The following is a 27,396-nucleotide window of genomic DNA, read 5'->3' on the forward strand; positions in this document are numbered from 1 at the left end:
TGGAAATGCGATGGGATTACAAATCTGTGCCCAAGTCAAGAGGAAACACCATTCTTACGAGAGTTCAGATCTGTACATGTCTTGGGATCCTTCTTTGACTTAGCTTTGTTTGAGTGAAGTTTCAGTTGAAGGCTTTTACCACTGAGTTTGGACAGTGCTAAATGCTTCTCTGGTCTGAGCAGTGTAGATTACTGCTCTGACATATTGAGGTTGGGGCATGCTTTTGTATTAAAAACTGTTACCTATCCTCATTCTGCTAATTCATGAACTAATCATTTTCCCAGTTGTGCTTCTGCAGCGCCATGAAGGCAGGTTATCCACATAGGTAAGGGTTTTATAGGTTTTTTCCTCTGAACTTCTTGTTGAGACAGCACTTGCAGCTCCCGGGGCTGCAGACGAAGTGCCTCGCTCATACCTACCTACCTGTTGGGTCTTTGTGAGTGGAATTAATGTTTGTACATTCCCTGGCAGATGGAAATTGCCTGAGATTCCAATTCTTAACTCCCCAATCTTATATCACTGTAGCTCTGTTGACTTCTGTGGAGTTATTCCTGATTTCTGGGAGAGCAGAATCAGGCCCTGAGGAATTAGAATCAGGGTGGTGAGCCCCAAAGGACCAGTCTTCAGCTGGAGGAATAGTGCCTGGGATATGGGCTTCAGCATAGAATGGGGGAATACCTGGGGCTCCGAGAGGTAAGGGGGATCTCAATGTGAGTTCAAAACTAGATAGCAGAAACTCAACATCAGGGTAGTTTATCTTCTAGTGGGAATGTCTTATATGTCAGCCTGACAAACAAATCTTCTCTGCCTTACTGTCTATAATCTGCTCCATCAGAGAACTAGTAGATACTTGGGAGGAAGGGGAGGGAACCTGGATAAATACATAATAGCCCAGATCCTTGGTCTTTGTTTAAATTTGTTGTCTCTCTTTCTCCACCTGTAGTAGGTGAAGCTTTTTTAGGTCTTCCTGTGCGTATGGGCTGACACTGATAAAATGGAGGGACGTCATTGTAGTGTCTGTCATTCCGTGTCCCCCTCCCCCAGTGCTTGGTCTACATTCTGTCATCCACTCCGTCTTCTAGAAGGCCAGTGTTTGTGACTTCCTTTCCAGGGCACGAATATGTGGGCAGCTCCTTCTCTGATGGGGTTAAGCAATGTCCTATTTCTCTAAGGTCCTGTCTCCTGGTGCAGGGATTTCCATGGGCTGGAAGGGGAGCTGTCAATGGTTCCTTTCTAGTTCAGTATGAGAGCCACTTCTCTATTGCAATCTGCAGAAATATTAATGCAATAACCATGCAGCACTTTTTCACGCATCACAAGAGAAGTGTTCAAGGAGATTTTTATTTTTATAAAGAAATCCTCTACAGAAAGATTTTAAAATAGGAAATGTATAACTGCAGAAGATAATAGATTCATATATTGCACTGGACCCAGTGTGGACTTTATGGGTGGATTTTAGGGCAGGACTGAATGTTGGACCTCAGTGATCCTACTATCCTATACGGTCCAGCTCCTAATGCAACCAGTGAATAGAGTGCTTGGTATGTCACTACTTTTGCTTTGAGGACCAGTGTCTCCAGGCATTTGAACATTGGCTGCCTCATGCTTCTTCATCCTAAGAACATATGCCAGTTGGGCTCCTGCCAGTTAAAGGCATTTACTCAGGATAATGGGCTGGCCAGAATGGGCTTCAGGGCCTTTTACCCAGCCCTGGCCACTATTTATTTACCAAGGATGATCCTAACTTTGCCTTTCTTTTCCCTTAACGCAGCAGTGTCCACAGTACTAAATCTCTGCCTGAAGCTGCTGGAACGGTGCTCCATAATAGTCCTTGTTGAACAGACAAGCAATTCACGTATGAAGTTGCCCTCTTTTTTTCTACCCTTTCCCCAAATCTGTTAAAGAGCTTGTGTGTCTGCGAGTCTAGTACCCTCCAGGTCTGTTTGGATAATCTCCTACCCAAGGCACACTCCAAGGTTTCCTGCTCCGTATGATGTTGTACTACCACCATTGAACGTATTTTTGAAGAGAATTCTAAGAAGTTGCCAGAGAAGGCAGGGTGGGTTGTATATCCTTTCTATGAAACTTAAGTACAGGATTTTTAGTGTGTGTGTGTATATGTGAAAGACGGTGATGGATGCATCCGAAGAAGTGGGTATTCACCCATGAAAGCTCATGCTCCAATACGGCTGTTAGTCTATAAGGTGCCACAGGACTCTCTGCTGCTTTTACAGTGATGGATGTTCACCTTATTAGATAACATAAGTCCTGATTGGCTCACAGAATAAACCAGACTTTTCAAATGTGTGGTCAATTTATTTACAGTCACTGCTCACCAGGTTAGGCTAAATTTGTGTAAAATATCAACATGAAGATCATTAAATAAGACTGCATCCATTCTTGTACCTTTAAACATAAGTAAAGGGAAATCTAGTTTAGTCTCTCAAACACCCATCAGACTTCTGCATTGTACTATAACAGACTCAGATAACTGGGAGTCTTCTGTCATTTGCATTAGTGTATTGCCAAATTAAGTGAGGGTTAACCCAATGAAAAGGCTTCTGTAATAGGGTCTTCCACCTGTTTGACTAGATTTAGTTAAACCAGTACAACTTTTCTAATACAGACAAAATCTCAGATACTGTATCAATTTACATGGACATTTTGAAGATTTTCTTTATAACCAGTGGGGCTATAACCAATTTAAAAGAAAAGGAAAAAAAAGCTTGGAGTGTGCAGCAAAGTTCACAGCCACAGAACTGTGCAATAGACTAGGCCCTAGTAACAAGCCTTTTAACCAGTTTCACTTTTTGGTTTTCATGCATTATCCTACTGTACAGCTCCTAGGTTTAGGCTTCAAACACTCCAGCAAAACAAGTGTTTTCATTCATTTATTAGTTCATTTTGAAATCATTTATATTCATATTACATTTTTTAAATTTAATTTTGATGCTAAGATACTGTGCCCATCCCCTGTGTCAGCAGCAAGCACCATCTCTTCTCTACTTTCCTCTAATTAAATAAAAGACATGGAAAGGCAGTGATATACACTTTCACAGCACAAGACTTGTTTGGACAAGTGTTCCTGATGGTTTATTAAATTGCAGTACGATGACACATTTATGAACAGTTCAATGCAGCTAAAGAATTCACAGGGACAATTGTGCTTTCTGCAAATGATTGTTCAACCACTTCTGCATTTTGTGAAAGTATCAGATAAAATGTAGCTTAGAACATGTGATGATGCTCCACCGACAGCTGATAAGTCCATTGACCTGAATAGGAAAGATTGGGTTGTCCGGAGTTGGGAAATGCAGTAATCAGTGTCCTCCTTTCTGTACAATCTGAGCAAAGCGATTAGTGATGGATAACGTGGTATCAATGAATCTGTCCACACAGCTGGCTAGACAGCCTTCTGTTCTGGAGTCCAACTTTGAGCCAGGTTTGTCCACACATTTGTCCCAGCAAACCTCCATGAAGTTATGAACCTAGATGTGAACAGGAAACATGTTAGTTACTACTATTTAATCAAATATTTTACAGATGGGGAAGCTAAAATATGAGAGGGGTACAACAATCACTTGTCTAGGAGTCCTGCCAGAACACCATCCTTTCCCCTTGTGCCTTATCCTTGAAGGGACCATCACCCTCGGAACTGAGAAGTTCAGTCACTGTGGCTGTGTACTTGGTCCTTCTGCTGACACGCAGAAAAGGGTCCATTAATGCCAAAGACTGTGTGATTTCTATGCTGTATGCATCTACTTATTAGGGACTGAACCAAGTCACTGTCTCACATTGCCCCCCCCCCCCCTCCATTTCCCAAAACGAGTGTCAAGGGATAGGTACAGGGGGCTGCCTTGCTCTCTCTCTGGGAGGGTTACAAGCAGGGCTTCATCTGTAACGAAAGAGTTGCTGCGGCTCAAGCCATTTTTTTACATTCCTAACGGATGGCGCAAGCCCAGAGGTGCCAGCACCGGGGATAAGTATCTAGGGGGGAGAGGAACCCCTTGGGGGAGGGGTGGCAATAGGGGTCCCAGTGCCTGAGGCTCTGGACCCGTTGGGGCTCCACGAGGCGTGTGCAGGGCGGGCTGGGGGCTGCCCGTCGCGGGCCTGGGAGGAAGGTACCTGAGCGGTGAACTGCGCCCGCTGTTGCTCAGCGGCCACCAGCCGCTGCAGCTCGGAGACCGCGGGGTCCCGGCCCCCGTCCGGGCCGCCGAGCTCCTCCATGGGGCAGGCGAGTCCGGCCGCGGTGACCTTCACCGGCGGAACCGGAAGTGAAGGGGCCCGTCCCTCGCGCACGGGGCCAACCCGGCTCCAGCCGCGGGTCTGTTTCCGCTTCCGGGTGCCCTGGTGCCCTTGGGGCCGTGAGGGCGGGGGAGGGTCAGACGGCAAGATGGCGGCGCTGCTGGTGCGGGGGGGCCTGTGGCGGCCCCGAGGCGGGGGGCTGGGTGAGTGTCGGGGGCGCGGGGGGCTCAGCCCGGCCCCTCCATGGGGCTGCCCTGGGCCAGGGCTGCGGGGTCTGTTCCCAGCTCCGGCGGTGACTCGCGGTGGGGGCCTCGGCAAGGGTGATGCGGGACAACGATAGTGACGACCCCCTTTGCGGCCAGGGGCGGGGGGCAGATACCCGCCTGCCTGGGCCTGAGCGGGTCTTGGGGGGGGCCCTCGCGGTCTCCCCCACCCCCAGCTTCTGCCTCCCCACTAACCCCCGTGACTCGCGCTGATCAGAGCCGCCCCCCCCTTGCAGGCTGGCTGTGGGCGGCTGTTGCTTTTTTCCAGTCTCCCCCGCTGCTGTTTATATGGCTTGTTACCCCAAGGCGCTAAGGTGGGTTGGAGCCTCTTGTGCTGGGTGCTGTACAAACGCAGAGCCAGGGATGCTCCCTGCCCCCAGAGAGTTTACAGCCTCTAAACCAGTGGTTCTCAGCCAGGGGTACGCGGAGGTCTTCCAGGGCATAGCTCAACTCCTCTAGATACCCCTCTACCCCAACGTAACGCTCTCCTCCGGAGCCAAAACATCTTACCGCATTATAGGTGAAACCGCATTGTATCAAACTTGCTGTGATCCGCCGGAGTGCGCAGCCCCCCGAAGCACTGCTTTACTGCTTTATATCCAAATTCATGTTATATCGGGGTAGAGGTATATTTGCCTAGTTTTACAACAGGCTACATAAAAAGCACTAGAAAAGTCAGTACAAACTAAAATTTCATACAGATAATGACTTGTTTACACTGCTCTATATACCATACACTGAAATGTTAGTACAATGTTTATATTCCAGTTAATTTATTTGATAAAAATGAGAACATAAGCAAGTTGTCATAGTGTGCAGTGACACTTTTGTATTTTTATGTCTGATTTTGGAAGCAAGTCGTTTTTTAAATGAGGTGAAACAAGACAAATCAGACTCCAGAAGGGCATACAGTAGTCTGGAAAGGTTGAGAGCAACTGCTCTAAGCTATCTGTTAGTTCACCCTTTGTCAACTGTAATTGCGCGGCACTCCACCTGCCTGTGTGAGCTTTAGAGAGGTAGTAAAATAAAACTCATTTGAGGGCCCTTTGTGAAAGGCATAGCACTATTACTGCTTAACTATAGATGTGCAGAATATTTTATTATGTGTCAGCTATGCTAAGCCATTGAATGAGTCAATGCCACAAAGATCTGGCAGCTTAAAGGTGCAAACAAGCATCAGAAAGAACACACCAGACCTACTTTGAAAATCAGATCTTTGAAAATACTGTAGTCCCCCAGAACAGTTTATTGAGCAGGTCTTTTCTAATGTAGCCTGTTTAGCTCATGAAATGAAGGCAAGATTTCCCTAATGCTCACAACATAGCTGCAAAGTTTGTCATGCCAGAGTTGGTGGCTAATGTTCTTGTCTCAGATTCCTTGAAGCACTGTTTTGGGTGCAGCTTGCCTCACTCTTGGAGGCATGGGGCTTTGGATATTAAATCCTTGGTAGGGAAACTCTGAAGCATGTGTACACCAGGCTTGTTAGAAATATTGCAAATAACACATTTACACACACACGCACCAAGGTGTTATTTGTGGGGTATAATTTGTATTCCCTATTCTAACTTTGTGCATCCTTTCTTCTGAAGAAACCACTGGCTTTCCTTTTCAGGAAGCCCTCTGGACTCTTACTGCTTATTGATTAAGATGCTGATTGCTGTAGTTTAACTTCCAGGGATTTACCTTTAAGTTTTGGGGGTGTAAAAGGCAACTAATCAATCTTTGTTCCATTGACAGTTCTTCTCAGTAAAAGTCTGTTGACCAGACCTGTGGTTGCCTGTACAACAACCTTGGATCGGCCAACTCCGGCACATCAAATTCACATCTCTCCCAGGAGCTATGGTATGTTAGTCTAAGTTGGGACAAAAGTTCTGTTGATAACCACTTGGGAAGCTGCTATTCTTTATCTATATTATTGGTTTTATGTGAGATTTGATCCTGACCTTTTCAACCAGCTCAGTCACCCTAGTCATTACAGTGTTTTCTTGGCCCCATGGAGTGATTTGTATGGTCACAGATAAGAAATTGCCTTATCTACTCACTGCACCTAAATCTGAACAAGCTTTTGATTTAAAATCAATTGACATAATTTAAATTGGGAGTTGGACAAGAAAACATCTACAGTATAATTCGATGCTACAGACATTTGCAAATTGCTGTGAGGTTTTTCTCTTGTTTTGAAGGGCATGGAAATTGGTATTGCCTGAAAATTCAGGCAGTCATCTCTATGAACAGGAAATAGTGCTGTTATGGTTTATTAGACCTCACTTTGCACTTTATGGTTTCTGCTGAAAACTTCATGATTCTTTCTGTCAGCCTAAAACTAACTCCTCGGTAATCTCACATGCAATGTCATTTTATTACAGTATGCAGGAAAAGTGTCATTCTAAATCCAGCTTTTTTTTTCCTTAGCATCTTTCTTAAATTGTATATATTGACTGAGTTTCAAACAAACATTCTCAGTTTACTAACAAACATGTTAGTTTTATCAAGTCAATTTCCACAGACATCCACAAGATAGGAAAAGGGAAGATAGATTGAAGAATGGGTGATGCTTTTTATGGCCCTGTCAGATCAATGGTGATTGTTGTAAGCTTGGTGCAGAAATTGTGGCTCCCCTGGTGGACAGGAGCTTCTGGTCCATCTGAGGTCAGGCTAGAAAGATTGAATTGGAGGCAAGATTCATTGCTGGACAAAATTTCCTTTCTCCACGTAGCAGGAATCAGTGGAGAGTGGTGTAAGATAAACAGGCAAAGACCAAAATCCAGGACTGTCATAATGTAGGCCATTAAACCTGAGAAATACTATGACCAGGGATTAATTAGGATTTTATATCCTTTAAACCCAAACTTTTCCTGTCATGACCCCCCCTTACCAGTAATGGAATCTGCCTGTCGTCCCCCCCCTTCCATTACTGCACAGTTGGCTCAGCAGGGGAGCTTGGGCTGAAGGCAGAGCTGGAGGTAGAACTGGGGATGGGGGAGGAGCTGGGGCTAGAGATGGATGTGGTCTATGGGTGGAGAGGGTATGAGGGTAGAGCTGGGCTCAAGCTGAAGCGGGGCTGTGGCTGTGGCTGGATCTGGGCTGGGGATGGAGCGGAGCTGTGGCTGGAGCGGGCTTGTTGGCAGAGTGGAGCTGTAACTGGGGCTGGAGCTGGGCTAGGGGCGGAATGGAGCTGCAGCTGGGGGCGGAGCTAAGCTGGGGGCATATCGGGTCTGGGTGGCGTTCCCCGCCTCCTGTAGGGGTTGGCCTGGGCCCTGTTGTGCACCCCCAAACATTCTTCCGTGCCCCCTGGGGGGCCTGCCCCATAGTTTGGGGACCTCTGTTGTAACGTATGGCAGAAAATAGAAAGAAGAATGCAGACACAAACTAAACAAACCGATAAAAAGTGACATTCAAGCTGTCCCCACTAATTTTCCCCTCCAAGTTTTCTACTTTCTCGTACTATGGAAACTACTCACGCTGTGTTAACAGTTCTTTCCACAGACTATATCTACTTGAAACAACGCGGCCTTGGACAGTCTCAGTATGTAAACAAGTCAAACTCAAAAAAAGTTTGCTACATTTATGTCAAGAAGAAACTTGTTGCATGCTGGAAAATGTTTCTCGAAGTTCATGGTAGTAACGCATTAGTCCACTACAGTTGTTTTGCTGGTGATCTTTTTGTTCCATTGTCACAGCAGTTCTTGTCTAATATCGGTCACCCTGTGCAGAGCAGGAGAAATTCCATGTCTTCTTTTTGGTACAGTTCACATTATATCTCTTTTCCAGCTCATGATTTCAGGTTGATCAAATAGCAGTAAGCATTTAGACAAGTGATCTAATGTGTGTTTAAAATCAGTTCTTTGTAACTTTATGCTGTTAGCACTCTGCTATTGAGTGCCAGTGTATTGTAAGGTGTCCTGCTTCCCTCAGTGTATGTCAACATCTCTTAGAACCATATTTCTTCTAGTGATGTCCAAAATGTATAGGAAAAGTAGGCAAGGTTACAAAGAACCCAAACTACCACTTCTGTGCTTGTCTGAGTCACTTTCTGTGGAAACAGAACTGTGTACTGGTAGTTGTCTATGGAAGAGGACTGACATCATGGGGCCTCTTAGGCTACTTCTAGGCACTGAATATCTGGGGAAGTCCCAGAGGTTCCAGTCCCTACTCTTGTTAAGATAACACCAATCCTAATTCATGCACTCAGCTCTTCATGTAGTTATCACAGAGGAATCGGATACTTAACAGATACAGCACACTGCGTGCATAGGTCTTAAAACATTTCACAAAGAAAGGGGAGGGGTTTCAATATCATTATCCCATATCACAGGTGGAAAACTAAGGCACAAAGAAGGGAGGTGGCTTTCCTTGGGTCACACAGTTGATGGGAGAACTGGAAATAGAACCAATGCATCTTGGTGCCTAGTGTTCTTTCCTCTCCATCCTGTTACGCTGCTTCATTGTTCTTCATCCACTCCTTTCAAACTGTCATGTACTAAGCAGGGCCCTCAGTGATGGTCACAAGGAGGCAGAACTGGCAAGCACTGCATCTGCAGGCAGTTCATGATACACTTAAGCACTAGGGCAACAACCTTTACTATTGTTTTCAAAAATGCCTGTTCTGTGGTGTTGTGAAAGGGCCTGTTATTGAACAGCAGGCCATGAAACTAACAAAGGTGGCATTTCCTTTGGCCTCATCTATCAGCTTTTTCAGTCTATTGTTGTCTGTATCCTAATTAAAAGAACTTTACTTTCTGAACAACAGAGGGAGCATTCAGAAAAGAGATATTTAAAACAAGCATTTAAGGTGGTATTTAAAATAGGAATATTTAACACAAGAACCTGGGGTAACCCAGTGAAATTAGTAGGCAGCAGGTATCATGAAACAAGAGGAAGTACTTTTTCACGTGATGCACAGCTAACTTGTGAAACTCATTGCCGGGGAAGTTGTGATGGGCAAAAGTATAACAGGGTTCAAAAAAGAATTAGATAAGTTTATGGAGGATAGGTCCATTAATGGCTGGTAGCCAAGATGGCCAGGAATGCAACCCCATGCTCTGTGTCCCCCTAAATCTCTAATTGTCAGAAGCTGGGTCTGGACGACAGGATGGATCACTTGATAATTGCCCTGTTCTGTTCATTCCCTCAGAAGCATTTGGCACTGGCCACTGTCAGAAGACAAGCTACTGCGATAAATAGACCATTGTTCTGACCCAGAATGACCATTCTTCTGTTCTTATGAATATGATTTGTAGCAATAAGTCAAAGGCAACCTGGTTTTGCCCAGCTAAGGGCTGTGTATCTAGGTCTGAGAAAGCACCTAGTTGCACAAAACTGGTCAGAATGAGCTAACCATTGTTCAGACTGGGATATTGTGAGCAGAAACTCTGTGTTGAAAATGCTTTTTTTTTCAGCCGGTTCCAAGGCTGCATCTCTGCACTGGACGAGTGAGCGAGCTGTCAGCGTCCTCTTGCTGGGTCTCTTCCCTGCAGCCTATCTGTATCCTGGACCTGCCATGGACTATTCACTGGCTGCAGCCCTCACACTCCACGGTCACTGGTAAGCGTAGGTGTGAAAACGTCTGGTAGATGTCTCACCAGGACCAGCCAGAGCTACTCTTTGGGCTTATAGTCCTAGGTGCAAAAGGAGCTGAGCAGCAAATCTGTGTGCATCAGGAAGTTCACATTAGAACACCTGGTAAAACACAAGAGCAAAACTCTTATTCCTTGTGTTATTGTGACTGGCATCTTGGCCTGTTATAGCCTTGACCAGACTAACACCAGGTAGGGTCTTTGTCATTTTGCCTCTTCAGTTAGAAGGCAGAGTAGATACTCCTATTAGGGGAGCCTCCTTTCACTCTGTCTCCTGTGTTTATTCCCTTATCCATATCTCATACTTTGCAGACAGTAGGAAATCTACCTAAGAGGGACTATTGGCTTTCTTTGGCTAGTAGGTTATATATGGCCTTCAGATCTGAATGTTTCAGAGTATACCCCTAAAGCAGCATCAGGACAGATCTGTGCTTAAATAAGACCTCTAAGGGAAACTCAGGATTTTATTGGTGGCTCTTTTTCCTCAGAGCCAGTACAGATTCTGGGCGTCAGCTTAGCATTAGGGGGCACTGTATTACTGGAGCTGCCATCTTTTGGGTGAGACAAAAATCAGTCTTGACTACACATGCTTGTTAATCCCCTGGCATTTTTGTGAGAGACAGGATGTTAGTCTTGAATCCTGGCCAGATATCTTTTTGGGTAACTCCACTTTACCTCCCTAAATTCCTTTTTCAGTTTCAGTTGGATACCGTATTTTTCACTTCCTGTGGCTGTATAGCTGTTAAACTGCTGTAAGCTTTCGACCAGAGGATGTTGCATCCATGAGGGTGTGTTTATCTGTAACCTTTCTAAGTCTATGTAGCCCCCATCATTCTAGTAAGTGAGCATTTTCCAAGTACTTTAAAATGGAAATAGCATCACTCTTACTTTTCAGCCTGTAGGACAAATGGTTTGACACTTTATCAGATTTGTCTTTGTATGTGCGAGTGCATGACTCACTGAAGGGAAGCTAGTCAAATAAACCTTTTTGGCATTTAATTCTGATTGTGCTGAGGCTTGTGGTTTCTAGCTGATGTAAGAAATTCTAGGTTAAGCTCCTGTGAAAGTTCTGTTTTCTGCATTCACGAGCCTCTCCTGACTGGCAGGCAAGTAGTTGTCCCTGGAGGTCTCTTAGGTAGCTTTTGCAAGACCAATGGAAGGCTTTGACTGTCAGGACATATTCTGAACTGAATCTCTATTCAGTGAGGAGCCATTGCAGAGAACAGAGCACTGGGATGATGTAGACAGAGACCTGCATTGTTCAGCTCACAAGCTGCTATCTTTTGTACTAGGTGAAATGCTATAAGGGTCTTTGGCTTCATTTTTAGATGTGAGTTGCAATAATCCAGCCTGGAGATCATGAATGTGTGGATTGCTGCGGCCAAGTCTTTGTTTGACAGGAATGGGCACAGTCTTCTAATCAGCCACCGATGGAATTGTTGTATGCTATGTTGTAGCTGTGTGGGTCCCAGGGTGAGTGAGGGAATATCTTTTATTGGACCAACTTGTGTTGGTGAGAGAGACAAGCTTTCGAACTACACAGTTAGCTGTGATACTCTAGTACCTTTCCCAGACCCAAAGAAGAGCTCTGTGGTAGCACGAAAGCTTGTCTCTCTCACCAACACAAGTTGGTCCAATAAAAGATATTCCCTTATCCACCTTGTCTCACAGATGGAAGTGGACATTTTCTGGCATGGTTACTTGGGCATCCAAAAGCATTGAGGAGCCCAAAAGTATCCTAAGACAATCTGAGGACAGTTGCCCTCAATAGTGGGGGAATATTCTAATAGAGGCAAGTACTTCAGCATACTTCCCTCTTCCTACCAGCCTCAACCTCACTTGGGTTCAGCTTTAGCCAGCTAATCTATCTAGGTGCTGATTTCAACCAAGTATTGAGTAAGCTTGGAGACATTACTGTTTGCATTTGACATAAAGGAGATATAGAGATGGCTATTTCAGTACTGCTGACACTTCAGCCCAAGTTGTCTCACCAACTTTTTTAACAGCTTCTTATAGATATTATTGGTAAAGTCGTGGGAAGAAGATAGAGCCTGTGGAACTCTCCAGGTGAAGGCTTTTGGCGGTAGAGGAAGAGTGTCCCATAATAATCCTCTGGGTTTAGTTTTAGGGGAAGAATCTGAGTTGTCCTAGGAGTGTCTGTTCCCACTTCAGCTTCTTGGAGATGGGGCAGGAATCTTTGGTGATGAGCCAGTATTAGATACCCGAGACCGGTCCCTCAGAATTATGGATGTACTTCCTTTGTCCACAACCAGGTAATCTTCCAGTGCAGAAAGTTCTGTCTCTTCACCAGGTCCTGGCTATGAGGGATCAAGGATACTGGCATGTAACAGGTAACATTGGAGACTGACTAGCTGCTAGATTAGTTTGCTTAGGAAAAGGGGATCAGACACTGAAGTCTTTGGTGTCAAGCAGTGGTTTATTCTAATGTTGGTTGGCATATTGCCTGGGTTAGAGTGCATGGTAGAGTTTTCTACGTTTTAGAATTGAGCAGGATCCCAAGAATTTTCAGGCCTGGGGCTTGGTTGTGATGGTTTCTTGCCTTGTGACAGAAAGCTTTTTTCCCTACCTGGAGGTCAGACATGAGTGTGTGTGTCATACTCATTCCATGGTGTGGCTGTGTATGCTTGCATCCAAAAATTACCTGCGGTGGAAAGTTTGAATAGGAGACATTGGGTGATTGTTTTAGTGACGTGATCATCCATATAAATGTTGAAATCTGTCAAGATGATGAGTCTTCCGACTTTCATCACCAGGTTAGTATAGTCTCTCTTCTTGCAGATGAAGCGGACTTTAGCTTCAGAATGCTTCTCCTACTTTTTAGCCAGGAGGGGAGTAGATTGGCTACTTCATCTCCAGATTTGTCCTTCGTCATGCTGTGCTGAAGAGAGTATAAGGGGGAGAGGAGCAAAGAAGCAAGGGAAGATGACACTGAAACTGCTGCATCAGGTTTCTGTGATGTAGTTCAGGCTTGGCAGCTCATCAGTGAGACGTCCATGGATAGTGAAGGACTTATTGATCACTCATCTTGAACTTATGAGTCTGAGATCCTGAAGTTTGTAGGTTTGTTTTGTTTGGCCCATGTGAAATATCTGTTTGCTGACTGCAACCGATTGACTGTAGTTGTTTAGTCATCTTCCCCATACACTGGAATTTTCTTTGTTCACTTCTTCCTGTTGGGGAGGTCCACAGGTGTGTAGTAGGCCTAATTGACAGTGTTGCTATTCTTATGATGTGCCAGATGTCTAGAAAGTGGCAGACTGCTCAACTCCCCAGGTGAGTGAGGTAATATCTTTTATTGGACTGACACGGTTGCAACAACATGGCATACAACTCCCCAAGGGTCAGAATTAAGGTGAATTGTTAGGTATCGCTTGTATACCAGTTGGAAAAACACTTTGGGATTCTCTGGGTTGAAAGGTGCTCTCTAAATGTAAGAGAAATTTACTAAGAGGTCTTCAGTGCTGTGCCAGACCCCTGTACTTTGCTGAATGGCAGAAGCTCCCCCTGCAGCTGTGAAATCTGGGTCCTGCCTACTTGCTGCTCTTCTGAAACATCACCACTGTTGGGAATTCTTTCACAAAATAAAATTATCAGGGCCATGGGAAGTCTTGAAATGAAGCCAGATTTAAGAATTTTTCTGCAGAGGTGTCTGCATCCTGCGGGTGTGAGCCTTTCAGTCCAACAGTGGTGGTTCCTGTTTTAGGGGATATTACATATGGCATGGCATGGTTTCTAGGAGGATCCTGAGTTGTACTGTCTGAGTTTCCTCGTGAGTAAAAATATATGCAAATGCTGATATTTCTTCCGTGACTATCTTGTGGTGACTCTGCAAAGAGGAGGACAGTAAATTCTAAACTGGATGTCGACAATAAAAAAACCCTTTTTTGTGCAGACAATTAGGGGTTTTCCCCAGCAAAAAAACAAGAGCCAACTTGTTCGGTTTTACTTCTCTATTGTTCCAGGGTAAACGCTGTTTGTCCTGGCTTATCTGTTATAACTCATGGAGAAAGGCCACAAAATGAAACCCTCCCCTTGCACATGGGAGTTCATGGTTTGAAAATGTTTCTCTGATAGTAAGAAACTCTCCACTTCCAAAGCAAAGGTTGCAGGGGCTTACACTGTTTAGACATCTATAGGGGAGCTGAACTTTCAGTTACTAAGATGTCTAAGAACAGCAGGCTTGTTGTGCTGGTGACCTGGGCGTGTCAGTCATGCCATCCCTCTGTTTCTTCTGTGATGGCTGGAGGTAGGAATGTGCAAGACTCCTGTGCACCCCTGTAGGGTGTTCTCCTCATCCCCTCCTGTGGAGCTGGGATTTTATTACATTTGCAGCCGTTGCTTTGGACCTGAAGTGCACCATTGCTGCTAGGACAATTTAAAAAGGGAAGACTCTTTAGGCTACTATAATCCCAGTGACAAACCAGAGAGCCCGTACTCATGGCTGATCTGAAACTCCAGCATTTGCAGACTTTTCCTCTGGTTTTTCTCCTTTGCTCTCACTTGGCACTTGGGGGGGGGGGGGGGGGGGGGGAAGGTGCTGAAATCCTGCGTCCTGGCTCTACATTGCACCTCCCTACATTCAGACCTTCAGGTATAAATCTCTGCTCAGAAAGTATTGTCGTAAACCACATGCAAAACACACTCTCCTGACAGGCCAACCATGATGATTGATGAAGTGAGTGTCAGTACAAACATCTAACATTATTTGCACAAGAAACCTGAAGTCACTTAGATCTTGGACCAAGTTTCTTTGGCATGTAATATTTATAGGCTGACTTTGCCATTCAAAGCAAAAACAGTCAGAGGTTAAGTTATCTATGGTGCAGTCATAGGGTTGCCTGTGGATACATAGTTGCTCTCCTTGTGTTTTATGGGGCTTTATACAGAACAGCCAAGGGTGCAGATAGGTACCACTCAGACCCCCCCCACCCTAGTGGCAGTACATAGCTCTAGCAGTTTGAGAGTTGTCGCCCCTTGCACTTCCTCTGATTCTCTGTGGATTGTAGCCTCCTGACTTCCCCACCTTCTCTTCTGTAGGAATTATAGTCCTCCTCTCACTACCTCCTGCCATATTTTTGGTGACCCAGGGCTACCAAAATGCCCATCTGGGTAAAACAGGTATCTCTTCCCCGCCCCCCAGTGGCAACTGCTTTAGCATAGTGAATCCTGCTAGATCTTTAGGGCTGTTACCGTTCCTTAGTTTGAATCTGAGAGATTTCTCAGACTCCTTACTATGTGGAGACAAATCATGGGAACCAGCAAAGACTTCCCAACTTGTCTCTGAAAATGTAGTCTTACATTTTACAAGGTGAACCTAGCAGTGCAGAAGGCAAATGTTGCTTAGCCTTTGGCATTAAAGGTGCCACATCAGTGTAATAAGATCCTGCAACAGGAGGACAAGGGAAAACTTTAAATATGGAACAAATTGTTGACTGCCATAGACACCATTCAGACGTTCTCAGGAGAATTCTAGGGTCTGCCAACTTCTTGACCTAATATGAGTCTTTGAGATCATCCAGGCTACCTGTTTGTGTCCCAATGCCTGGCATCCTTTGTACATAGGGAGAAGAGACTGGGATCTAGCATTCTCCTGACTGTAGAGGAAGCACAGTGTTTCCTCTGATTTCTTTCTCTAGTGGAACAGCCTCTCTCACTGTCTTCTGCCCCCGGAGTGAAATTTACTTATTAACGGAACAGCTCTTAGCTGCCTGTTTCCTAGATACTGTTAAAAGGGTTGTTTAGCCAAGTTTTATTTGGCTCAGAAATCACCAGTCAGCACAAACATCCCGTGAGTGCCTACAGCTGCTTGCTGAGTAGGAAGTGGGTCCTTTGCTCCAGCAAAAGCCTCTGAGTAGTGGAGGCACGTAGCTCAGTTTAGGAGATGATGTGCAGACTGAGAAATGTGAGTATTACAAGGGCGTTAGTTGCAGGGAAAGTTTCCATAGATGATGGCCAGGAGAGCCAGCCAGGTTTGATTAGGGATTGCTCTGGTCTCTTTTCAGCATGTTTCTCTTTCTCTCTTTGTAGGGGTCTTGGGCAGGTTATAACTGACTATGTCCATGGGGAGACATCTATTAAACTGGCCAATACAGGTCTGTATGTACTCTCAGCTGTGACCTTTGCAGGCCTCTGCTACTTCAACTATCATGATGTGGGTATCTGCAAGGCTGTGGCTATGCTGTGGAGCCTCTGAGATGCAACCAAACTGCTGGCAAAACATGATTGTTCACTGCTGCCTCTGCTTCATCATATTGTTACTAAATCATTCAATGAGAGAAAAACAGTAATTAAGAGTACATAGTGCATGGGTAGAAATCCCAATGCCGAGTCATCTAGAAATCTACAATTTGAGCTGGCTCCTTATTGCAAAAACCAATATCAGTAGCAAAAAATGGGCTGGAAGTGGGGTTCTGCCAGAAGAGAAGAGTTAGGCTGATGTGAACTGGATTCAGACAAGAGTGAACTAATGAAGCTGCAGTGTAATTGGGGGTGAATTAGTAGTTTATTGTATCAGGAACAATCTTGGATGGCTGCAACTCATTTTTCTCTTTCAGTGGCTGCACTGTTTAGATTGTTGCAATGTAATTACTGTTTAATTTCCCATTTTGTAAAATGAATTTGGCTGTGGGAAGGTTCAACCTTTGTTTCTAATGTTACAATTAGTGAATTGTACACAAGGTGCCTCACATAATGTTCTGAGTGGGCCCTGAGAGTCAGTGTGAAAAAAGAAGACTTTTTGTTAATCTACAATAAAGAATTTACAAACGTTGGGTGTGTGTGTGTGATTCTGGCAGTCATTTTTATCTTCCATAAACAGTTAAAATTTTCTCACCACTCTTTATCTTGAAGAAGGTATTATTTTAGGAAGAAGACCTTGTTTATGCAATGTTTTGAATAGATCCAGTGCTGAATAAGTGCTGATGGGGAGATTATCTTCTGTTTAGAAACCATTCTAGACACAGAAGGAAAGAATGTTTCAGTGCAACTTAATTTGCAGGACTTATGAGCTGCATGCGGTTTAACGGTTCAAATGGAAATTGTCTGTTTCTGCCAGCAGCGTTCTCTCTAATGGAGAAAATACAACCGACCCACCTACCCGCTTTTCCTGAGTGCTGCCTGTGTGATTCCACAGGGGACCGACAGTGTTGAATTCAAACAGCAAATAATTCATCACTATCTGCTTCTTGGTTAACTCTTTGGTTTCATTCCAAAATTCCTTCCTCTTCGGGAATTTTTTTTGCAAGTCACCTTGACATTATTCTACATTGGCATGTAATTTAAATGGCTACATCATTGACTTTCTGATGCCAGGAACTGTCAAGGGTGTGGTGTCCTGGGCAACAAAACCTTCCCATTTTTTTTGTTACATTTGTGTCTGTTCAATAACCTGTTCAAATTATCCTGTCTGTAAATCGCTCTAAATGTATTCGGAACTTATTATAATTGTAGCTTGTATAGTTTTCCTCTTCCATAATCATCAAAGCATATTTATAGGGTCACTGATAGCGGCACTCCAGTTTGAGGGTTCACCTCAAACTGCTGCTTCCAGCACAGAACATCTCTGTTTAGCTAAAACTTCAAGTAAAAATTATTTCTGCCTTAGTAAACCCAGCAAAGCGAGTTATAACAAAAATAAAGTTGGTATGGTCTGGCTTTAAAAAGCCCCTTGAAAACAAAGCATTTGATATAAAGGAAAATATTTTCCAAAACCTTTGACACAAATGTTTTGATAATGGAAATAAATGTCCAGTATCACTCAGAAATGGGTGGGGAGTTCATCATAATATAATGCTAAAATGGCACTTTGTTCTTAATAAAATATAAAAGGGTGTGAGATGGCCACTCCTCTAGTAACACTTCCCTGTGTGATTTCTTGTCTGACGCTTTATTTAAAACAAAAAAACAAACAAACTCCAACCTATGTGAAGAGGGGCCATATTCTGCCATCTTATGTGGATTTCAAACTCTCTGCAAAATCATACTTATTTCTTTGTTAATAAATAGGAAAGTGATCTCCTCTGACTTCCATGCTCATTGTGGCCATGTAGAGGTTTTCAAAGCCCAGGTTAATAGAAGGCAGGGGGCATTTATACAAGACTTTTCAAGGAAGAAAATTGGCTACATTTATTTTTACTGTCAGTCTCGTTAACTAATAATTGGAAATATGAAGTTGTTTCATGTTACCCAAGATGGTTTTAAATTTTTAATTCCTTTCTTGACTACTAAGATTTACACAAGGTCTAAATCTCATTTGTTTTAGAATCTACTCAGCATTTTAGGGTAGTGTCAGGATAAGAATTCAGATATGGATGTTCCTGTGTGAAATAGAGTGATTGCTGCTGGCTGCCTGTCAGCATAACAACAGCAAGGAGTGACTGAAGAAGTGAGGTTTTTTACCCACAAAAGCTTATGCCCAAATAAATCTGTTAGTCTTTAAGGTGCCACCGGACTCCTTGTTGTTCTTGTGGATACAGACTAACAAGGCTACCCCCTGATACTTGTCAGTATAATGGCTTCCTGCTTGGAAGGATGCAATAGACCTAGAAATGAGTCATCTGTAGTCATTTATGGGATCTTTGCCAACTGTTGCACAATAAACATTTGAATGATAATGGGCCCCAGCTGCGTTCTTGAGGCTGGTGTGAAAGATAGGGGTGAGAGCCTGCTCTGAATTGATTCACACTCACTGTCCCCCATAGGTGTAGTTTGACTTCTATATTTGGGGGGTGCAGCTCCAGTCACACTAGTGGAGCCATGCATGGAGGGGCAAATTCCATGCCTGCGGTTTGGGGGGGGAGCAACTCCCCCACTCCATTAGATGCAAATTTCTAGCCTTTTATAAAGTGGTGGTTTTGTTACTAAGGGCTTGTCTACACTGGCACTTTATAGCGCTGAAACTTTCTCGCTCAGGGGTGTGAAAAAACACACCCCTGAACGCAGCAAGTTTCAGCGCTGTAAAGCGCCAGTGCACCAGCGCTGGCAGTCACCCCCTTCATGGAGGTGGGTTTTTTAGAGCTCTCTCCCAGTGCTCTGCTGTGACTACACAAGCCCAGTGTAGACTAGCCCTAAGTAGTGGAGGTGGTGCTGCAGCCTAGCCCTGTCTCCCTCCGTGTGATCACAGGTGTGTCAGAAGTGTACTCCAAAGACAACTGGGTCTGGGCTGAGGCTAGTCCCAGTTTCTAGCTCTTTGGTGTAGAGTTTACATTCAGCTTCAGCCCTCTTGTCTAACCCCTTCCTCAGGATGTGGCACTCTGCAGTCCAGCTGCCTCAGACCTTGCACCTGTGTCTCAGACTTCCCACCGTTTTCACACCCTCCCTCCCCCACTTCTACCTAGCTGTGGGCACTCTGCATGCTAGTTTAACCCTTTTGGGGACAGTGTGATAGGAAAGCAAGGAGCACAGGCTTAGCCAAGAAGTTTCTTAACAGTCAACGCTCTTATAAAGCACCAGAGAGCTAGTAAAATAAAAGTCCTGAGATGCCTCCTCCCGTAACTGGACCTCCACCCTTCTGGGAGTCTGAGGTTGGGACAGCATTTAGCCTAGGCAGGGTCCCTCCTGCTGATATATGGTGATGGACAGCCCACCTTTTTCAGGCTATGTCTAACTGTGAGCTAGGTAGCTTGAGGAGTGTTAGCTAGGGTAGCAGGGCTGAGTACGTACCTGTGGGTTTCAGGAGTGTTTGTACACAGCATGGCTAAGACATGCTGCTGCTGCGCTACTTATTTGTACTTGTGTGTTAGCTTTGGCAAGTATTGGGAAATCACACCCCTACCTTGTAGGGGAGATGTAGCCTCTGATAACACCCCCTTTTTAAATACAGTTTCTTCCCCTTTAGCTATGTGCCTAGGCTGCCAAGGTTAGCCATGTGGTCAGCTCCTAGTACAAAACGGAGTCTGTCGGACCCAGACCGAGACCCATCCTGTTATGGCACAGATGGTTAGAAAGACTGTGAGTCTTCCTCATCAGAGTCTGCAAAACCTACTTCAGTTTTAAATGCTGTGATAGAGGGAGACACAAATGGACACTTGGTTAAAAAAAAATCAAAGGTTCATTTAATTCCAAATTTAATACTTAATTCAAAAAGTTGGCAATGACAATCTTATGCAAAGACTAGCTTTTTTTGGAGAAGGCATTGTGGTAAATAGCAGCCTTACCATAGAAGCCCTGCTGTAATTAGTAACAGACATTAATCTCTCTGATTATAGAATTCCTAAGCTCCATGTCCACCAATTTATTTTGTTTCTATATTTGCTCTCAGCTGCAGCTAAGAATTGAAAAGTATCAATCCTGGAGCCAATAAACTCAGCACAGACCCTGAGGAACTTAACTCAGTGTCCAGAGGCTGTGTGTTTGAGTGGTTACAGAGAAGGGTTACACAGTTTAGCATAGAGATAGTAATAAAAGTTGTATAAAAATGGCCAAGAAATTGCTTGTGTATGATACATTATCAAATCAGTTTATTTAGGGGACAATAATATGTGTGGATTCATCCACATGGTCTTCATCACATTGCTTTAAAATCAGTTTGCTTAAATTCTCTACTTTCTGAAATGCCAAGAAGTATCCTGGCATTAGTGAAGATTCAAATTTGAATGCTTGTGTGTCTGTTGGTGAAACTGACTTTTGGATGAAAATGATGTCACTGCTGTTTTCCAGAATTTCTCTGGGAACTTCTTCTTCCTGAAATGGAGGAAATATGCAGAGTAACTACCAGTGCAAAAACTTGACACTTATCTGTAGTTTTCACATCTCTAACTCAAGAACAGTTTATCATGTTCTAGCAGAGGGTTTCTCATAACAAATTTTTTGGTTGCCTCAGAGTGCGGCCACCAACTCTTGCTGGTGGCTGCTCTGACAATTTTTCCAAGCTGGAGCACCACTGCCGCAAGGCTGAAGCCCAGAGCTGGTCCCAGGGGCTGGAGCTGGGGAGGGCTGAAGTCCAGAGCCCACCACTGGACTGGGGGTGGGGGTGGGGATGGGGAGGCTTAAGCCCAGAGCCCCGGGGCTGAAGCCAGGGAGGGAGGGGTACTGAAGCCCACTCCTGGAGCCCCGGCGAGCTGAAGCCCGAAACCCTTCTGCCCCGGGGAAGGTGGGTTGGGAACTCACCAGGTGCCTGCGGTGTTGAAGGTTCCTCCCCCACGGAGCACACACCACGGCCCCATGTGCCTGAAGATGTGCTGCCTGGAGTCACCAGGAGGCTGTGCAGTGCATGGCACCAATCCCCTGCTGGTGGTGCCAGCAAACATCAAGGCAGCGCATCTAAGAGCAACAGCTGGAAGCTACAGGGAGGGGCTGCTGCTTTGCCCCCACATCCCCATCTCCGCCTGTACGCGGAGACTTTGGCAAACCAGTAAAGTGATTAAAACCACTATGGCTTATTGTTAAAGACAGCCTAGTCAGCAAGCTGTAAATTGGCCATTCAGCAGTCTCAGCTTGACCAAGGCAGGAGGGAAGGGGGTTTTGGGTGTCTCAGAAAGGGCAGCTTGACCCTGCATCCTTCCTGATAAAAATTGTGTTAAAGTTGCTGATACGTGCATTTGAAAAGAGCAAGAATGTCTATTGGGGACTCAAGGCTGCAGGCTCTGGAAAAACCCACACCTGGTTAATCAATAATCAGAAGGAGCCTCTTGCTTGCCCATTGGAACTGTTTGCTTGACAAGTTTTCTTTAAGGGGCAAGTCATTCTATTACTAATGTATACATAAGGGGGAAAAGCTTGAGATGGGGGACTCTTTGGAACTGGTCTCTCCCTCTGGATGCATCTTGTGTTCCCCACCTGCAGATGGGCTGTGCCACTCAAGAGCCACACTCTGCTTTGGTAATTATCAAGGGTTGGGGGTGTTTTATTAATCTTGTTGCGGACGTGTGTAAGTGCTTGAGCCTAAATAAAGGTTAGCTTTAAGTGAAAGCACTCTTGTGTTGCCCTGTTTCAGCCATCTATCGGCCGGACGGCCGTGTCTCCCCTGATTTATTTCCCGACACCTCCTCGCACAGAGTAAAAGTTACCAAGAGCTTTGGGTTGAAAGAACCCCGGGTAACACACCCAGGAGGCTGTTGTGGCCACAGAAAAATCCCCTAGTGGCCACATTTGAGAAATGCTATCTAGCATGTTTTATTTTTTTTCTTAATTTGGGTTCCTGATGTAACTGTTGAGTTAAGGCAAACACTGGACACAGAGGGAGTTACTTACCCTAAATCGAACAGTCTTTTCCTCACCTTCATCTGTGCAGTACATACAGTAAGTCTTGTTTTCTACCAGGATGCTGAATGCCACGGACATCCCGTCCTCAAACCTGTTGTCTTCGTAATAGTGGATGGTGAAGTGCACTCCGCATCCTAAACACAAAGTACTTACTATTAGGAGCCTGTGCGGAAAGAGTTTGCAAACAGCTATTTAAAAACAGACGCAAAGGGGTTCCAACAGTTTTATTATCCAGGCATCTTACTACTCCACCACAAGCAGCCTCTGTCCATGGCCCTCCTTACAGTTGAATGGAGCTGGGATTTGTTTTGTGTACTGTCCTGTGACTGCTGATGACAAAAATTCAATTGGACTTCTGTGGGCAAAACAGTTAAGGGCTAGAGAGTGTGATGTCAGTGTGCAAATCCCTTGGAGCACATGCATAAGGTGAGGGTTGCGTTTCCTTCTCATGTTGGATGTAAATAGGATCTGAAAATCTGGCACTGAATAAATAACTGAAAAAAGTGGGGATATGTAGAGATGGTGCTGATCCACACCAAAAGAGACTGACTAATTGTTCTTAGTGCCAGATACATTGCCTTGCATGTTCAATGTAAAATGATGCTTCTCACTGACACTTAATACAAAATGGGGATTCAGAACTTTGCTTGCGACAGAGGTCCACCCAGCTTGGTGGCTTTAGAAATCTTTGCAGCACCTTCCTAGTCCCTGGGCTTCGTTTCAGGCTATAGAGCCACATGCCTCTTTCATGGGTGTGGTTCAGGACAATGTCGGGGGGGGTCGGAGGAATTCCCTGATCTTCTGTCTGCCCACAGCTAGAACTTCTGATCTTTGGCTTCTGCTGTGATGTGAAGCTGTACTCAGATTGGCTGACCCCCAAAATGTGCAAAATCTTTTCTGGAGGGGATTGATGTCTTCTATGTGAGCTTAGCTCTATTCTTAGCTGGCATTAAGGACAAACTACAATTACTAGAAACTGTTGCTAAACTCAGGTCTATCTGAGGTAATCCAAGAGCTACATGGGGCAAAAGCGTACCTGGAATGAAGAGCTAGGGCAATGGTTATAGGACATGTAGAAGCCAAAAGTATCATACCAGGTGTCATCTCTTGATCTGTCATAGGCTCAAATACACTCATGACAGCATTCTCTGGTCCTGGCCGTACCATGAGTACCTGATTAGATATGTTTCGAAAGATCTGGTGCTGTAGAGCGTAGTTTGCCTTCTTCCAGTAGTCGCACTCCAGACCTTTTAATATATACATTAATCAGACAGTCACAACTAACTCCACTCTTCCCAGAAACAACTAGGGACTTTGGCATAGTCCAAAGAATGCCAGAAAGCCCCTTTAGCCTGTCTCCTGACCTAGTTCCACACAAAATGGTTGGTGGTGCCCACCTTATAACTTTTAGCTGAGTGGTTCGAGCACTCAGCTGGGATGTTGGAGGTTCAGTTCCCCCCTCCCTGACAGAGGGGAAGAAAGGATTTGAACAGGGGTATCCCACCTCTCAGGAGGATGTGCTAACCACTGAAGAATGGGATATTCATTCTGATGTGGGGTTCCCTCCATCTCTCCTGTTGAAGCTGTTCCACCATGGATAAATAATGAAAGAGTGATTGGAGCAGGTGGACTGGCCCCGGGGCTTCTGCCCCTGAGGGGGGTGTCCAAAGAGCTGGGCGCTAGACTCATTCTCTTGCTCTCTGGCCAAATGACTCTTTCATTATAGAAATTATAGAGTGGGCAGAGGCAGCACCGTCACCGCCTCCTCCTCCCTTGGATTTTGAATGGGGCCGATTCAGTAGGTGTGCTCAGAGGGCGTCAGCTGGCTTGGGCCTCTTGGGCGAGGCATTCAGCCACCGATCGTCTCCCAGTTTGTGAATCACTCCGGGGCTTAGGTGGGAGGTAGGTGTCTGGACGCCTAGTGTGAGGCAGCTGTGTGGGCCCTAGAGGCAGAAACTTAGGCATCTAGGGAACCTTCTACTCTGAAAAACTTAGGCACCAAGTGAGTTTAGGTGCTTACTGGGTTTGGTGGATCACAGCAGGGTCTTAAGTTGATGAGTGGATTCTATCTTTACTCTCGTCCCCAAACTGCCCACCAACCAGTTTGTGCTCAGGGAGCAGCCTCCATGTGATAGACTGAAGAGCCCTGCTCTCCATGTTCCGTCATTGGAAGATGGCCCAGGATGTGCATTTGCTCTTCCAGTTTAGACTTCAGAAGAGACGGCTGAATACAGGTAAGGACAGTGGATGGAGTACCCTATAGGTGGCCTTTCCCCAATCCTCACAGCCACCTGGGTGCCAGGTGAGCTGCTCCAGCTGCAGAACATCTTTGACTTGGAGTCACTTAATGAACTCAGGAAGGAGGGAGTTTTTCCCATGCCCACCATTCGTGTGTTAAGGTCACTACCAAACACTGATGAACACCATGTTGGGGGGGAGATTAGCCAACCGTGTTGGGAATGGCAAGCAGCTCAGCGCTAGTGGAGTACAGTCATAAATGTCGAGCAAATTTCAATTTTACCTTCATCATCTGTGTTCCAAGTGAGCGACGAAAGGGGAGAAGAGAAACAACTGTTAGACTGTATACAAACAACAGATCATTTTCTAACCAGTTTCATTCCCCAGTGTCAGTTGGAAAGCCCACCTCCACCACAACCATCACCCCTTCCCATTATCCTTTCTCTGGAGATGTCGTATAAGCAGCAAGTGGCCCATCAACCGAGGTACTGAGTCTGCAGTGCTCCAGATTGATGCTTATGAGGATACTGAAGTGAAATCAGAACAACAATGATTTAAAAACAATTCCGCATTTTAATAGCTGAAATTATAGAGGGCTCAAGCCAGGTCTACGCAACAGACTGTATCAAAATAACGACATCGCTCAGGGATGTGGATGAACTATGCTGATGGGAGAAGCCCTCCTGTCAGCGTAGTAGTGGCTTCATTAAAGCCCTAAAGTGGTGCAGCTGCACCAGAACAGCTGCGCTGTAGCACTGTAATTGAAAACAAGCCCTTGGACTGTTCACTTGAATCTCCAGAAACAGGTTTGGCTCCATTAACTTCTTAAAGAGCATGCTGGGAAGGCTGGCTCAGAGACCCAGAACCCTGTCCAAGCAGAAAGCCTAGCTTCACCTGCCAAATTGTCATTCGCCAAGCTGTAGGGATCAGCATTGCTCTGAAGGTTATGGAGAAGCAAAGTGGGAGGCTACAGAAGTACATAAGTCAACCCGAGCAATGGATTGAATTGCCTGGCAAGTGCTGGTCAGCTGCACAGAAATCCCAAAATGCACACCCCATCCAGATATAAAAGACAAGAGTTACCTGCAAAATAGAGGTCAGAATCTTGCCCAAATGTCACTGCAAACACGCGGATCTCTTCACAGCTCATCTTCACTCTGAGCAGATCGAAGGGAAAGGGTTCAGAGATGGGAACAATATGTCTCACCCTCCAGATCTAGAGGGATAACTTGGGCCAGTTCTCTGCTCTCAGCTGGTGCACAGTAATGCCCACAACAGGGCTGGGAGGGAGATGGAAGTGTTTCACTACACATCAGTGGGAGGGCTGACGTTACCACTTAATACAGGGGAGAGGGCAGACTGATTTTTATTTTATTTCACTTTTTGTAGTGCCTGCCATAGACTCTTGAGTATCTGTTTCTCCATTACCTTGTACCTTGTGTCATTTAAACCAGTGTATACTGGATGTAAAATACTAGAATTATGGGTTGATTCTGTTTTACACTTTTTCACTCTTGTGGGGTAAATGAGATCACAAGATGTAGGGCAACAAAGAAAGACTAAGGCCTGGAGTGCTTTATGCTAATTAAACAATAGTTCATACAAATTTGTAAATGTCACCCACTTAATGAATTGCTCATAACAAACCTAAAATGGTGATAGCTCAGCAAAATGCCATGTCACCATTTAATCTTCCCTACTGCGCCTGCAAAAAGTTATGTTATCTTGTGTGCATTTGGTTTATTCTTTCCAATGTGGGATCCTATGGGATCTTAGTGTGACCTATAAAGTTGTAGGGACTGGGCTAATGCAGTGCTCCCAGCAGGGAAGGGGGATGTAATTTATTTTGCAGTGGCAGAGATTTGCTCATGGGCAGGTTTTTAACCATATTTTTAGTCCAAGTTGAATTCTGGCTCTGTGACCTTGATGCGACCTCTTTAAAGTGAGCCAGCAGACATCTAGAAGAGGAGGCTAAAATGTTTCACCCAGAGGATAACAAACTTTATTTACCAAAAGACTTGCATCTTCAAACCTGGAGATTATCTCCACAAACCTGCTTGTAGTTCCGCCCCCCTGCCTTCATGGCTAACTTGAAACTTTAGGAGGTGTGCTTAGATCTTTCATGTTCTTACAGGTTCATGCTGTGCAACAGCCTCTTCAAGTGACGTATGGTGGTCAGATGAGTAGACTTTGCCCCCTCCTACCTAAAGGCAAAGTGAGCTAGAGCTGCTGCTGACGCATGTGCCCAGACCAGTAATGGCCATAAAACTGCCAGGCCTGTTCAGTTTACATACAGCTACCCACCCTCTTTTGTTTTGTTTGACATCAGATTTTATAGGTTGATTTGAGGAGACTCTGTGCAGGTCACAAACATCCCTGTCTTCAGTGCTAGGAGCATGTCAGGAAAGGCGTATGGGATGTGGTCATCTGTCTTGCCTGGGATTTGACCCATGAGTTTCAGGGTTCCAAATCAGCAATTCCATTGCTGTTAGTACTATTAGTTGTCAATGGTGGCAACCCAAATACTCTGGTGACCAGAAGAGAGAGACCAATACACATAGGTGCGTATGCATGGGCACATTTCTTGTTTGCACAGTGCAGTACACCAGGTCTGGCAAGAGGCTGGGATATTATAGAAGAGCTTTTAAAAGCTAAAGTGCCCCCCAAAAAATAAACTATTGTACAGTTTAAGAAGTGATCTGCTAATTTATAGCAAAAGTTGGCATTAAAACGCTTGCCCATTAGAGTACTGCTACATTTAACCTTTTCCTGCTTGCTCTCCTGCTAATCCAGCAGTGACTAAACTCTACCAGAAGAGTCTCAGAGGGGTAGCCGTGTTAGTCTGGATCTGT

At 45.0% G+C, this 27,396-nt stretch overlaps 3 protein-coding genes across 3 annotated transcripts in view; 1 reads left to right on the forward strand and 2 right to left on the reverse strand.

Moving 5' to 3' along the window:
* Positions 1 to 2,295: 2,295 nt before the first annotated feature.
* TIMM8B (translocase of inner mitochondrial membrane 8 homolog B) lies at positions 2,296 to 4,294 on the reverse strand. The gene is made up of 2 exons (XM_005291373.3): positions 4,126 to 4,294; positions 2,296 to 3,488 (listed from the first exon to the last, which is right to left on the reverse strand). Exons 1-2 carry the CDS (start codon positions 4,225 to 4,227, stop codon positions 3,321 to 3,323), a joined length of 270 nt encoding a protein of 89 aa, XP_005291430.2. The 5' UTR covers positions 4,228 to 4,294; the 3' UTR covers positions 2,296 to 3,320.
* Positions 4,295 to 4,298: 4 nt separating this feature from the next.
* The window catches only part of BCO2 (beta-carotene oxygenase 2), a 97,163-nt gene continuing 74,065 nt past the window's right edge, over positions 4,299 to 27,396 (forward strand). Inside the window, exons 1-2 of the mRNA XM_024109050.3 lie at positions 4,299 to 4,448; positions 6,246 to 6,350. Coding sequence (XP_023964818.1) covers positions 4,394 to 4,448; positions 6,246 to 6,350 — 160 coding nt within the window. The 5' untranslated portion in view covers positions 4,299 to 4,393. The remainder of the gene's footprint in view (positions 4,449 to 6,245; positions 6,351 to 27,396) is intronic.
* On the reverse strand, positions 20,536 to 26,699 carry LOC101931104 (interleukin-18). Its single transcript, XM_065570388.1, has 5 exons — positions 26,677 to 26,699; positions 25,571 to 25,701; positions 23,401 to 23,553; positions 22,295 to 22,440; positions 20,536 to 20,785 (listed from the first exon to the last, which is right to left on the reverse strand). The coding sequence occupies exons 1-5, from the start codon at positions 26,682 to 26,684 to the stop codon at positions 20,567 to 20,569; spliced, it is 657 nt and encodes a 218-aa protein (XP_065426460.1). The 5' UTR covers positions 26,685 to 26,699; the 3' UTR covers positions 20,536 to 20,566.

This window comes from Chrysemys picta, chromosome 16 (genome assembly GCF_011386835.1).
Source record: "Chrysemys picta bellii isolate R12L10 chromosome 16, ASM1138683v2, whole genome shotgun sequence".
NCBI lineage: Eukaryota > Metazoa > Chordata > Testudines > Emydidae > Chrysemys > Chrysemys picta.